This window comes from Heptranchias perlo, chromosome 5 (genome assembly GCF_035084215.1).
Source record: "Heptranchias perlo isolate sHepPer1 chromosome 5, sHepPer1.hap1, whole genome shotgun sequence".
Taxonomy (NCBI): domain Eukaryota; kingdom Metazoa; phylum Chordata; class Chondrichthyes; order Hexanchiformes; family Hexanchidae; genus Heptranchias; species Heptranchias perlo.
This window is the reverse complement of record NC_090329.1, coordinates 13,434,905-13,450,290: the sequence shown is the minus strand read 5'-3', so window position 1 is coordinate 13,450,290 and position 15,386 is coordinate 13,434,905. Positions and strand designations below refer to the sequence as shown.

Below are 15,386 nucleotides of genomic sequence, written 5' to 3'. Positions count from 1 at the left end.
ACCGCACTTTAGGAAGGACGTGAAGGCCTTAGAGGGTGCAGAGAAGATTTACTAGAATGATTGCAGGGAAGAGGGATTTTAGTTACATGGATAGATTGGAGAAGCTGGGGTTGTTCTCCTTGGAACAGAGAAGGTTGCGAGGAGATTTGATAGAGGTACTCAAAATCATGAAGGGTCTAGACAGAGTAGATAGAGAGAAACTGTTCTCATTGGCAGAAGGGTCAAGAACCAGATGGTATAGATTTAAGGTGATTGGCAAAGGTGACATGAGGAAAACCTTTTTTACACAGCGAGTAGTTAGGATCTGGAATGAATTGCCTGAGTGAGTGGTGGAGGCAGATTCAATCATGGCTTTCAAAAGGGAACTGGATAAGTACTTGAAAGTAAAAAAATTGTAGGGCTAGGGGATAGGGCGGGGGAGTGGGACCAGCTGGATTGCTCTTGCATAGAGCCGGCGCGGACTCTGGGCTGGATGGCCTCTTTCCGTACTGTAACCTTTCAATGATTCTATGATTGTAGGTTGTTTGTTGATCTTCAAGAGCATCAATGACATATAATTACAGTAGCAACTAATTTTCACTGTAAATTTGTGATTTAAAACGATAATAAGAGTTGAACCTGACTTTAGCAAAGTAAATGTGTTTGCACACAGCAATGAAGAGCTTGTGGCAGCCCAACAGTTTATAGTGTTAATATATCAAATCTCTCATGTTCTGGCTGCCACCAAGATCACCAACTCCCGCTGCTGCAACATCTCTGCCACTTTCTCAAACCCATCACAGCCAAAGCCTTAATCCATACATTCATCATCCCCAGACTTGATTTCTCTACCACCCTCCTCGCTGGCTTCCAAAGGGCCACCTTCCATAAATTACAACTTATCCAAAATTCCGCCACCTCCATCCTGTTCTACACTAATAATGTAATGCTTGCCTATTGCTCCAATCCTTGCCAGTGTACATTAGTTCCCAGCAGATTGATTTTCAACATCTTTATGCTCAACTACAGATCCTTCCATGGCCTCGCCTCAACTTATCTCTGTGACCTCTTCAGCCATTATACCCATTCTGAGCCTTTTATTCCTCTGACTTCTCTCCATCCAAGCCTTCCTTTGTTCCACAGTCGGTGGCAGATTTTTCAGCTATTGTGGCCCAATTCTTTGGAACTGCCTCCCTAAGCTGACACTCCTCACTTGCTCTATTCCTTGCCTAGGTGACCAATAGCATGGTCAGTTAGATAAAGCTTCTAAAATGTATCTGATCAACCATGCTTTTGGTTAGCTCTGTAAACTTCCCCTCCTGGGGTCATGGTCTATTCTTACTCATCTTGAAGCACTTTGGGATTTTTTTCCTACGTTATAGGTGTTGTACAAATGCAATTTTATTGTATCAATGCACTGTGCAATAGTAGGTTGTGGGTTCACTCTTTTGAGCAAGCAAAATTTGGGAACTGCTGTTTAGTCAGTCAGCATGTGTTGGAGATCAAAAAGAGAGGAATGCATGTAGGTATAAAGAGACCATAATGAGAGAATATGATCTTGCAGTGGCAACAATGTTTATCTTAAATAATTGTTGCATTCAGATTATCTTAATGAGCTGTATTAATTCATATCTTCCTTTAACGCCACAGAAGAAAGATCAATCGGACAACAGAATGAGCCCTCAAAAGGCGGCACAATCCACTATCGATCTATTAGGATTGGGTGAGTAATGAATAATTAAGTGGTTTTTATTTTATGATTGTGTAAGATAAAACCGAACCTTTTACTGAAAAGAAAATAACAATCATTGTTAGCAAAACTTGAAATGGCACAGGCAGTCTTCAGAGAGCCCATGATGCGGCATTTCAGCCAATGAGACACCTGTGCATGTCTAGCTCTGCAGCTTAGAGGAGTATTAATAATGAGCTCTTAAGGGAAGGAATTTCTATCATAGGGATCTTTAAAGAGACATTGTATGTGACATTTCAACATTTACAATACAAAAGCTTTTAGGAAGGATAAGATAATAGAGTTGTATTATAGTACTGTATAGGAAGTGCACATTTTGAATCTCCCCGTTGAAGTAGATTGCTTTCAACAGATGTTGAGTAAGCAACTACCCATTTTTTGACATTATCTTTCTTTCTATTTGAATTTCAATTTGGCTGCTTGTGATGGGAAGTGTAAGTTCATTTTTAGCTTGAGTACATATCTTTTCTTGCCATCTACTGATCAACATTGTTTGTCTTGATTTTGAACTGGTATGTTTTGCTGTGCATGGAAACCATATTTAGCTTGGTTTATAAAATCCTCATTTTGCCTCCTCTTGCTATTCATTTAAGCTGCATTCATTGTCTATCGCAGTGAACTTAAAACATCCTGCTGTAAATGATCACTACATACAGAACACAAACCAGTTCAATTCAAATCAAATTAAGGATTCTTTTCTCCCAAATTAATGGAACTTAGACAAAGTTGTTCATTCAGTAGCCTGAAGTGCTGAAGAAAGGGGAGATTGTATTCAAAATTCTACAATGGTTGATAAAATGTTAGTAAGAAGTGATTGTGTTTTTAAAGTTGGTCAAATAGAATTATAGAAGAAACTGAATTCTTCAGGATTGAAACTCTATGACTTCAAAACTAACCTTCCAAAGAGAGGTGAAGAAAACTATCCACTTTGAAGATGTGTAGAGCTGCTACTTTTTATACATTGCTTAAATCATCTAAAATTTGTTCTGAACTTTGACTGAAAAGTTATTGAATTTTTATCACTCTTCATTCTGTAAAATTAAGAACTTTGCCTCATATTTCACTTTCAGTTGAATCTCAACACTTTCCATTTGCAATTTCAATTTAGTTAGTCTATTCAGTAAAACTTTTTAATGAATTTCCTTTATAGAATATTTCGTAAATGAAGCCAACACCTTGAACTTTCCTCCTTCTTTTCAAAACCTCATCACCTCAAAGGAGTACAGCCTAACTTGATACGTTCTGGGGAAACCATGTGCTAAGCATGCATGTGAAAATGACACTGTATTTAGGTGGTGCTACATGGTGTCTCTTCCTTAGCTGTATTAAGTGTAAGGAACTGTGCCAGTAAGTTTTTCCTTGGGTAAAGGTTCCTTGTATTAGATGTTTCTTCAAAGTTTTTGAGACAGTACTTTCTAGGAGTACTTTGGATTAGGTGGATTTTATTGTGTATTCTATTACTTAAATTAGCCAGGACAGGTTTTTATTATCTCTCTTTTAGGTATCCCGGGAGTTTATGGTTTTGGTACCTGCTAGCACCAAACAGTACTGGGCAATGAACCTCTAGAAAAATATTCTGGCTGTCTACAAACCTACAAAGCAAAATAAGCAGCGCTATTTAGCAAGAATTTGAAAGAGCTTGCATTTATATAGCTCCTTTCATGACCTTAGGACATCCCTAAGAGGTTTACAGCCAATGAAGTACTTTTCAAGTGTAGTCACTGTTGTAATGCAGGGAAACGCAGCAACCGATTTGCAGACAGCAATGACATAATGACCAGATAATCTGTTTTGTGATGTTGGCTAAGAGGTAAATATGGTCAGGACACCGGGAGAACTCTCCTACTCTTGGAAGAGTGCCATGGGATCTTTTACATCCACTTGAGAGGGCAGGCGGCTTAACGTCTCATCCGAAAGACTGCACCTCCGACAGTGCAGCACTCCCTCAGTACAGAACTGAAGTATCAGCCTGGATTAACAGCTCACACGTCTGGAGTAGGACTTGAGCCCATGACCTTCTGATTCAGATTGCTACTATTGAGCCAAGCCCGGCTTTGATGGATTGAAAGTCTACCTGGAGGTGAGTGAGGACAATTTCAGGATTTGGGGGTGCCTAGTCATGGAGCTTTGCATCTTCAGGTAGCCACAAGCTTGGCTTTCTGCATAAAGACAGAGGGGTCAATTTTCGGATGGCTGGGGGGGGGCTGCTAAAATTGGGGATTCCCGGGCGGGTCCGGAGCCCGGCTCCAACCCGTCCACTTCCGGGTTCCCCAGTGACACGCTTAGATGCGCGCGCAGCCCCTGCATGCAGGACTCCCACCGGCAACTAAAGCTGGCAAGATCCCACTTAAAGCAATTAATTAGATTGTTCAGGTCGTTTGCAGACCTCATTAGGAGGATATTTTAGGAGGGGTGGGATTTTCATCTCAACAGAGCGTGTTTCCCTTGCTGGGGGAAACACTCCCAGTTGAAACAGATGTTGCAGCCACCAGTCAGTGGGAGCTGCAGAGGTCCATTTCACAGATTGGGGGGGAAACCCTCACGCATTGCAAGAGGCCACTCTCACTTTGGACAAAGTTTGGCCTGCACCACCCTCCTCCTAACACTAAAATTCACCAACTTGGAACCGCAATCCCGGTGTGCGGACACATTTACTTACCTTGCGGACCCCCTCAAACGTACATCTTCCGGATGGGGGCCGCCATAGCTGCAGTTGTGACCTCATCACAGGACGAACAGCATCACCAGCCTCGCTGGCCACGCTGTCCACCTCAGACACGTGGAGCTCCACAACATAGTGCTGTGATACATCCACCTGCACAGCAGGAGGGAGGGCAACCGCAGAGAGAGATGCGTCGCAGAAGGCACTACCCTCGCCACAGGATCTATAGACCGAGGCTCAGCTTCCTGGACCTCTGAGGAGCAGTGCACACGGAGGCTCAGAGTCACTCGACATGTAGTTGTGGACATCTGCAGCCTCCGTGATGCCAAGCTGCTCCCGGCTGGCCCGAGCACCATCATCTTACCTGTCGCTGTCAAAGTCACCGCTGCCCTCAACTTCTTCTCCTCCGGATCTTTCCAGGGTGCCACCGGGGACATTGCCGGCGTCTCTGTCGTCTGCACAAAAGAGCTTTGCAATGACCCAATGGGTGGCATCAGATGTGGGTCTTCATGGTGATCCTCAGGAAAGGGAATTATTGCACAAACCAGACAAGATTTGCAAAGACATGGCAGTAGTGGTGATGACAAAATTTAATGTGGTTGGCAAAAGAAACAAATCTAAATGAAAAACATGACATTCCGTCATACACCCTTATGCATCCCCTTTGTGCTCACAAAACTTTAGCCTTAGTTTAGGGGAACCCCTACGTGGTGCTACCCCTGTGGCTTCAGCAGAGGTAGTGGCAGGTTGCTCTTGTCCATGCCCTGACCGATGAGATGCTTTGCGTGGACGCCCTCTGGGTTTCGGTGCGTGAGGGCCCCCTCCAAAGGCTGCTCCACCTGCACCTGTGCAGGGGCAGACTCGGCCACCCGGAGAGGAGGCAGCATTGCCACTGGTTGAGAGGGGGGCAACGGGTGAGAGGTGGGAGCGCTTCCATGTCTCCTTTCGCCATCATCCCTCTCCTGGGCCAGGCCCACATTGCTCCTTCCACCCTGCTGGACGACAGTTTGGAGGACTTGTGTGAAGCCTTGGAAGGCCAGTTGTAAGGTATCTGTCAGCCTGTTTAAGGTGGCAGAATGTTGCTCACCCTGAATCCAATCGGCCGTTTTCACGGCCTGAACGGACTCATTGTTGAGCCGTGCTTGAAGCTCGATGGAGGCTAGCCTTCTCTCTATCACGGACATTCCCGCACCTACCCGCGACATTATCTCAGAGGTGCCATCACGTCCCTGTGACACTATCTCTGAAATACCCTCCTGTACCTGTTCCACCATTCCACTCATGCAGGAGTTGGACTCCTCCATCCTCTGCGCGATTGTGGAGAGTGCGCGTGGCAACTGTTCCAGTACCTCGGCAATGTGCTGCTGCCCCTCGATGACTCTCCTTTTCATGGCTGGCCCCCAGGGTTCAGCATCTGGGTCCAGCTGAGAAGAATGCTCCCACTGACCCGGACTCTCCACAGCTCTCTAGGGTCTGCTCGTGCTCATGTGCGTGGTGATTCATCATGTGCAAGCCCAACTAACTGAGGACGGGGACCCACCGAGGTGTGTGTATCATGGCCTCTGAGGGATCGCCCTCCGCAGTTACAGCGCTCGCAGATGGCCCTGCAAGAGAACAGAAAGCAATATTAAGCATGTGGACAGATGTTGAGTTTCTGCAGATGCCAAGTGATGTTAAGATCACTCGCCATCATGAGTGCTGAGTGCTAGATTTCTGTCACCAGCTGCTTGTGCAATCCCAGTCTTGGCGTCCACCACGGACAGTTACTCCAGTGTGCGGCTTATTTCTAGTGCCTGCTGCTCTGCCTCCGTTAGGACCACCTGGAGTGGCAGGCCCACTCCGATCCTTGCCCTTTCCCGGGCATTCTGGCATCTCTCCTCCTATCAAGGCAAAACACAAGAGAGGCGTGATTGAGCGATGGTTGCATAGTGACCCGCTGCATGCATTGGTGTGGGTGGGGGTGACCGTGAGGGAGATGCATGGGAGGGTACGTGTGAGACATAGCCATGAGATTGTATGAGGATTGGGTTGCTTGGTAGTGTTCAAATGGGAACTGGGGCGGTGAGTACGTGCAGGCAAGGTGAGGATGATGGTTGAGTGGATGTGAGGAGTGATGCGAGAGCGTTGTGGTGGCAGTGCAGAAGGAGTTGTGTGGTGGTGGAGGTGATATGGAAGACGGAGTGTGGAAGAATGCGCAAGTATACTCACTTTGGCTGACCTGGTTAGGTTATTAAAGCGCTTCCTGTACTGGACCCAGGTTCGGTCGACATTGCTGCTGCTGGTAAACCTCCTCTGCCACCTCTAGCCAGGCCTTCTTGGTGGCAGAGGCAGGCCACTTCCTCCCGTCCAAAGGGAAAAATGTTTCCCTCCTCCTCCTGACCCCATCGAGCAGCACCTGGAGTGAGGAGTCAGAGAACCTTGGAGCAGCCTTGCCTCTGGCCTGCTCCGTGCTGCCAAAATGGTTCTTTGCTACAGGAGGAGCATTGGAGGACTGCCCCTTTAAATAGGGGCCCTCCTGCTGACAGCCTGTGATGCGAGTGCGCAGTGCGCCCGCTGCTCAGGTCTGCAGCGGGAAACCCAGAAGCAAGCGTAAGTACCTTCAATTAGGCTGCGATCGCGTGCGGAGCACACAGATTTTACTGGGTGCGTTACCCACACGCCCAGTCGACCCCCACCGGCGGCTGGCAGCCCATCTCCCTCCTAACATCGGGCCCAACGACTGTGTTAGCCTGGAGGCTCGACATTCTCTCCTTTTTACTCCATACCCAACAGATAGCTTAAAAGGTGCAAGGAAGTGGGGAATAAATTCTACCAATTACTCATTGGTCCTGTAAGCCATAATTGCAGACACTATCAATGAGTAGAATCTGGATCCTATTGCTTTGCATAAGGGATCTCCTATGATAGTTAGTTAGATCTGAGTTGCAAACACGCAAATGTTCCAATAGCTTGGCTGTGGAATGACACCTTTTAGGTCTGGATCTCTCATTACAGGTGGTAGATATTTTGATTAGTTCCATACATCCTATCCGGCCAATTACCGCCCCATCAGTCTACTCTCAATCATCAGCAAAGTGATGGAAGTTGTCGTCGACAGTGCTATCAAGCGGCACTTACTCACCAATAACCTGCTCACCGATGCTCAGTTTGGGTTCCACCAGGATCACTTGGCTCCAGACCTCATTACAGCCTTGGTCCAAACATGGACAAAAGAGCTGAATTCCAGAGGTGAGGTGAGAGTGACTGCCCTTGACATCAAGGCAGCATTTGACCGAGTGTGGCACCAAGGAGCCCTAATAAAATTGAAGTCAATGGGAATCGGGGAAAACTCCAGTGGCTGGAGTCGTACCTAGTACAAAGGAAGATGGCAGTGGTTGTTGGAGGCCAATCATCTCAGCCCCAGGGCATCGCTGCAGGAGTTCCTCAGGGCAGTGTCCTAGGCCCAACCATCTTCAGCTGCTGCTTTAATGACCTTCCCTCCATCATAAGGTCAGAAATGGGGATGTTCGCTGATGATTGCACAGTGTTCCGTTCTATTCGCAACCCCTCAGATAATGAAGCAGTCCGAGGCCGCATGCAGCAAGACCTGGATAACGTCCAGGCTTGGGCTCATAAGTGGCAAGTAACATTCGTGCCAGGCAATGACCATCTCCAACAAGAGAGTGTCTAACCACCTCCCCTTGACATTCAATGGCATTACCATCGCCGAATCCCCCACCATCAACATCCTGAGGGTCACCATTGACCAGAAACTTAACTGGACCAGCCACATAAATACTGTGGCTACAAGAGCAGGTCAGAGGCTGGACGTTCTGCGGCGAGTGACTCACCTCTTGACTCCCCAAAGCCTTTCCATCATCTACAAGGCACAAGACAGGAGTGCAGCTCCAACAACACTCAAGAAGCTCGACACCATCCAGGACAAAGCAGCCCGCTTGATTGGCACCCCATCCACCATCCTAAACATTCACTCCCTTCACCACCGGCGCACAGTGGCTGCAGTGTGTACCATCCACAGGATGCACTGCAGCAACTCGCCAAGGCTTCTTCGACAGCACCTCCCAAACCTGCGACCTCTACCACCTAGAAGGACAAGAGCAGCAGGCGCATGGGAACAACACCACCTGCACGTTCCCCTCCAAGTCACACACCATCCCGACTTGGAAATATATTGCTGTTCCTTCATCGTCGCTGGGTCAAAATCCTGGAACTCCCTTCCTAACAGCACTGTGGGAGAACCTTCACCACACGGACTGCAGCGGTTCAAGAAGGCGGCTCACCACCACCTTCTCGAGGGCAATTAGGGATGGGCAATAAATGCTGGCCTTGCCAGCGACGCCCACATCCCATGAACGAATAAAAAAAATAATAGAGATTATAATTTAAAGTAAAGTCTATAGAGTATCTATGGGGGTGGTGGAAAACAAGTTTTTCTTGTAGCTAGGTCCCCTTGCTCTCATCCCCTCAACCACTAGAAATAAGTATTTGTTTTATCTACTCTGTTCTATCCCTTCATAATTTTAAACACCTCCTATAAATCACTCAGTAATCTATTGAAAACAGCCCAGTTTTTCATGTTTTTTTTGTGTTTATTTTTTCTCCTACCAGGCATTAACATAGAGAATCTGCACTATACCCTCTTTATTGCCTTAACATCCTTCCTGTACTGTGGAGCCCAAAACTGTACACAATAATTTGGGCTTACTAAAGTTTTATACAGATTCACCATTAGATCTTGCCTTTTATTCTCTAGATCTCTTGCCATAAAATCCAGTATTCTATTAGCATTTTTATGGTCTTATCCACCTGACATGCTGCTTTTAATGACTTGTGAACCTGACCCCTCAAATACCTCTGCTGTTCCACACCCCCCATTGTTTCCCCATTCAACGTATTTTTTTTAACCAAATGTACCATGTAACATTTACTGACATTGAATTCTATCTGCCACTTTTTTGTCTATCCCATCATCTTATCAATGTTCCCTTGCAGTTTCCTTCAGTCCTCAGTAAAATTGGGCAAAGTAAATAATTCTATCATCTGTAAATTTGGGCACTGTTCTCCCCAGGCCTATGTCCAAATTATTGCTGTACACAGTGAACAGAAGCAGCCCCAGAACAGAGCACTGTAGGACATCACGACCCACATCCTTATACACTGAGAAACTACCCTTAACTTTTACTCAGTTTCCTCCCTCCTAACCAGTTTTTAATTCAATGTGCTACCCTCCCCCTAATTCCACACTCCTTGATCTTCTCCAGTAGTTTCCTGTGTGGTACCTTGTCAGTCGCTTTCTGAAAGTCCACATTCACTGCATTTCCCCCATCCACCTCCTCAAAATTCCATCAGGTTTATTATTAAGCACAATCTTCCTTTCTGAAATCTGTATTGGCTGCTTCTATTTTCTCTTCGTCTAGATGTTTAGTAATTTCATCTTTAAAGATTCCCAAATTTTCTTTACCATAGATGTTAAACTAACTGACCTGTAATTATCCCGGTTAGCTCTCTCTTTCCCCCTTTGATAATGGCTATTATATTGGCCATTCTTCAGTCCTCTGGCACAAGTCCACTCTCAATAGAACCATGAAATATACTTTCTAGGGCCTCCACTATTCTCCAATTTCCCTCAGGATTCCTGGATGTATCTTGTCAGGTCCTGGTATTTTGCGCTCCTTTAGCTGAACTAATTTCTGTAATACTTCCCTTTTATTTATTATAATATCTCCCATTTCACTCATCTAATTCAGGATTTAATTTCTTCCCAGCATCCTCCACTTCTGTAGACGCTGAAGCGAAATGCTTTGGCAATCTTGACAATCTTTGGCATATGCATGGCTGCCACATGGAGCAATCTTCGCACATTTACTAAACATCAATGTCTAGACTTACAGCAGCACACCACCTCCAGTGGTGCACCAGTTCTGACAGGTGGTGTGATGGCTTCCAAGCAGGGGCTTTATCTCACCCACGCACCCCAACACCCCTCAAATTTGAACTACATTGGTACATTTCACTGCATGGGGGATGGTGAATGAAAATGAAAGATCAGGAAAAAAGTCTGGTCTTTTTCATTTTTCAAGTGATATGCATTGTACATTCCATGGCTTCCCCATTCCAGCCATACAAGGGATAGTTTTGAGGAACTGGGAGAGGTTGGAGCACGTAGTTAGTTTCAGTCAATCTTTCAAGTCAAAATGAATTGGTACCAGTCCTTACACCACGTGAAGGATGCATGCCATTCAGCTCTGTTACTATTCCTCATGTCCCTATTTGTTAAGCAACTTGGGCAGTTTTGTATGTTCACGGTGATCTTCATTTTTCAACAATTTACATATATAGGACACCCTACCAAGTAAGTAATGTTTTTTATTGAAATTAAAGTGTTTCCTTTAGGTCTGAACTCTGATCCTCATCCGTGCCTTTGTTACCTCTAGACTCGACTATTCCAATGCTCACCTGGCTGGCCTCCCACCTTGCACCCTCCATACACTTGAGCTCATCCAAAACTCTGCTTCCCATATCCTAATTCACACCAAGTACCATTCACCAATCACCCCTGTGCTCACTGACCTGTAATGGCTCCTGGTCCGACAATGCCTTGATTTTAAAAATTCTCATCCTTGTTTTGAAATCATTCAATGGCTTGGTTCCCACCGCCCCCCACCCCCCCCCCCCACTTTCTCTGTAACCTCCTCCAGCCCTACACTTCTCCAAGATGGCTGCGCTTCTCCAATTCTGGCCTCTTGCACATCCCCAATTTTCATCGCTCCACCATTGGCGGCCGTGCCTTCAGTTGCCTAGGCCCTAAGCTCTGGAATTCCCTCCCTAAACCTCTCCATCTCTCTCACTTTTAAGACGCCTCTTAAATCCTACCTCTTTGACCAAGCTTTTGGTCACCTGTCCTAATATCTCCTTGTGTGATTCTGTGTTGAATTTTGCTTCATAATGCTGCTGTGAAGCTATATAAATGCAAGTTGTTGTTGTTTGGGGTGGGGGTCAAGAACGGTTTGTGACTTTTGGATGGCATATCTGCATTTCCACTCCAAAATAAGCTAGTAGTTTCAAAGCTATTAACTTTAGGAACAGGCAATTTTGTCACTGGTAAATCTAAATTTGTGCTTGCTATCAAAATAAGTAATGTTATGTGAAACAGTAGCTGAAAATGATGGGCTTTGTATGGACATTTCAGATTCTCTCTTTCTCAAAGTTGGGAAATATAAATTTCATAAAATGGTTAGGATCTGTAATGCACTGCCGGGGTGGTGGGGGGTCGAGGTGATGGTGGAGGCAGATTCAATCATGGCCTTCAAAAGGGAACTGGATAAGTACTTGAAAGTAAAAAATTTGCAGGAGTATGGGGATAGGGCGGGGGAATGGGATTAGCTGGATTGCTCTTGCGTAGAGCCAGCATGGACTTGAAGGGCCAAATGGCCTCCTTCCGTGCTATAACCTTTCTGTGATTCTATGAATAAATATCTGCAGCATGAAATTTAAACTTAAAAGGTTTCCACTAGAAGTGAAACTCACTGGATAACAAGCACCAAACTCCTTGGATTGCAGGTTATAATACCCAACATTTAGTTAAGGGTGACTGGGCACCTGCCTATTGTTTCAGGAGGATTTTCTGGGTGCTTCTAAGTTATCAGAACAGGTGGGTGGGGATAGATCCTCGTCTTCACGTGCTAATTATTACTATGTGTTTATTGTTTCTATATGTCGTTACGTGGATAATTTTTAATAATGCATGTTAGACTGTTTATGCAAGCAGAACTTTGTTTCTTTGTTTTGCTTGGAGGTTATGTTTATATTTGTATATCCAAATAAAATTGACTGGCCAGACACAAGATGGGCTACTGCCTGAGTAGAGGTCTTCCTTCTGGTATGTGCAGCTGTTTCTCTCTGAATTACTGATTGATCCTCTAGACTGTCAGTGGGTCTCTTAATGTTATGTCCTTAAAGGCTAAGAGACCTGAGTTCTGTCTTCAAATTATAGAAGGTACTTACTTTTCTCTACAGAGCGGATGTGATTATTGTCTCTGGCTGAACATGAAAAGGGTTTTTCAGGGAAAGATGGATGTCTCTATCTACCTTTATTCCTCTCCCTGGAGATGTATTGGTGGCGGGTGGGGGTGGGGGTGCGGGCTGCCTTCCTCATTCAAAGATATCCCATTTTTGGCTGAAAATACCTCAGCAGATTAACAGGACCACAACATTCTGGTTTCTGCCGTTTTGGCCGGTGCGCCGTTTGCATTATTAAATATTAAATACTGATGCTTCTACTTTTGTCGGTAACCTTTATCTTATTCTGGCCTCATGGATATGTGCTACTATTTACAGGTGGTATTTCCATTGTATTCTAAATAGGTAAATTATCTGTCAAGAACTTGGCTTCTTCCTTCATGGCTCTGGTCTAGTACTATGGATGTGTGGCAAGGGTGTAACTGAAAACAGTTTTTGGATTGAACCTTTTACTCTACCCCACAAATCCTATTCAAGGATTGATTGCTCTTGAACTCCCGAGCCACTAAAGTCTGAGGTTATGGCTTGCAAGATTAGCTCGATTGGGTTCTCTGGTCATGCTCCAGTGAGACCCACCCTGATGGTGCCAGGGCTCCTGAGGAGGTTAAGCAAAGGTTATCTTAATGCCTTCCTCCTTGGTGATCCTCAAATGCTACCTCAGCTTTTTGGAATGTTCAGATTTTTTTTAGAACACCATAATCATCTACTCTACTGTGCAAACAGACCAAGATGTTACTTCACAATTTTATTAATTGTGTCTCCAATGGAGCATAGGTTTCCTGGGTTCGATTCAAGGAGCAGATTGTTGGGGTCAGCCAACAATGCAAATTAGCCACCGGAGGTCTTTTTTTGCCATTCATGATTGCCTCCTGACCTATTATTGAGGGACTAAGTTGCCATACAAATGCTCATTTTGTTTGTGCACAAGAATAAATTGGACTTTCTATTGCTATATCCTCTGAGGAAGCTGCAAGGTGATGGGGCCAGCCTCTGGACTAGTGACAACTATGATATGTCAATCCCCTTGGAGTAACAGGTTGTCATTAGTCTTGATGTTAATCAGGAATTCAGGTTTTATTCTTGGTCTTTTATATATCAGAAGCCAGGACATCCTTTACTATTACCGAGGACTTGTTTCACGTGGTCTCTCTATGCCTAAATGAAGCAAGCTGTATGGCATTAGATGTATTAATCACTATGGCTGGGGTGTTATAATCTCTTTTCAGGCTAATGAGGCTCCTGGACTGGATGGTTTTCCTGCTGACTTACAAAAAAAATACTCCCAAATTGACTGCCTTATTCTTGAAAATGTTTAATGAAATTACTAATGTTCGTTCCGTCCCCAGTCTTTGGGGAAATGCTTTGACCCCTCACACTGAAAAAAGGCAAGGACCCCTGTGAAGTGCCTCCTACTGGTCTATTTCTCTTTTGAATTATAAATCAAAACTTTGCACGCAAAACCATGCAACTGATTTGAATGATCTGGCTTCCAAATTAATTCTCTGTAATGATGCAGGTTTTGTGCACTGGCATTTGATGTTCCTGGCAGCTTCTGAACATCATGCATTCCGTGGCTGCATCAGATGAATCCAGGCTGATCTAAAGAGATGATGTTGTGAGGCCTTTGACAGCATGAAGTGGCCTTTGTTGCAAGGGCGCTAGAAGCCATGAGACTTGGGGAAATATTAACCAAATAGACCTTCTTGTACTCTTGCCCCATTCAGTTGTTGCTAATGAGATTGCCTAGTCTTCAATTGGATTTTCCAAAGGCAGTTGACAGGGATATTATTTATTGCTCCTACTTTTTGCCTTGGCTGTTGAACTGCCGGCTTCCAGCATTTGTGCAACTCTGGACGTTTATAGGATTCTCGTGGCAGATGAAGAAGGGGAAATATCAGTGTATGCAATGTTTTTCTAATGTATCTCTAAACTGGCTCGCTCACCTCTTGTGTACTGGAATATATTCAGCATTATGCTTCTCTGTTGAGCAGTTGTACCAAGTCAGAAATTATGGTACCTGGGTAAAGCTTTACCATCCACAGATCAAGATCATTTCTCTTTTTAAGACTTGTTCAGGCTTTTGGTATTTTCACTCTGGATTTGTACCATTTATACTGTTCTAACTATCCCCTCATACTTGAGACAATTTGTGAGAACATGATGGTTTGGACTTATCTTTTTCCTCTTGGATAAAGTCTGTGTTTTAAAAATTAATATTCTTTGTTTATTGCAAAGGCTCCCTGTTTTGCACCTTTTTATGGAATTGGGTCAGAAGGTCATAGTTTATGATGGGTGTCAACAAGTCGTACTTGTGTTCCAGTGTCAACTGATCAGTGTGAACTAGCTTTCCCCAAATGCCTGTACCATTTTTGGATCGTTACAAACTTGTACATAAGTTTATTATTGCAATATTATTATTCCGTGTATTGTGATGTTATTTCACATTTCTATGTAATTTATAATCCAAACATATAGTTTATACAAAATTGAAACCTACCATCACAATTTTGGAATAAACTTTTTCAAATTAAATAAATGACATAAAATTGCAACTTATTACAAAACTTCAGTTAATTTAAATGTCTTTTGTGCTTTTTATACTGCCAATGCTTTGCTGCAGGGCTTTGTATGCTTTTTAATTTTAAGCAAGTTTGCAGTAAGTGAAAGTGCCACTAATTCTGATTAGAGCTTGGCTGATACAGAATAGAAGCGGAATCACCCAATTACCTGCTGCCAGACTCAGAATAATCATAGCACCAAAGCAGCAGCAAACAGGGAGATATGCAGCAGAGATCCTGTAATCTAACCACCCTCCTCCACTGAGACTCGGAAATGGGGCTTAAAATTGAAGTTGCAGAACCAATAGATGGAAGCATCAATACAGACAAAAGTCATTTTCAAACATTATTTTCAGACTATTTTATATGCTGGTGTTTGAAACAGTTTGCAAGGAGCCTGCACAAGGTAACATGGTGG

At 44.4% G+C, this 15,386-nt stretch overlaps 1 protein-coding gene across 1 annotated transcript in view; it reads left to right on the top strand.

Moving 5' to 3' along the window:
- The window catches only part of smap1 (small ArfGAP 1), a 311,358-nt gene that overhangs the window by 184,175 nt on the left and 111,797 nt on the right, over positions 1-15,386 (top strand). Inside the window, exon 8 of the mRNA XM_067984029.1 lies at positions 1,630-1,702. Coding sequence (XP_067840130.1) covers positions 1,630-1,702 — 73 coding nt within the window. The remainder of the gene's footprint in view (positions 1-1,629; positions 1,703-15,386) is intronic.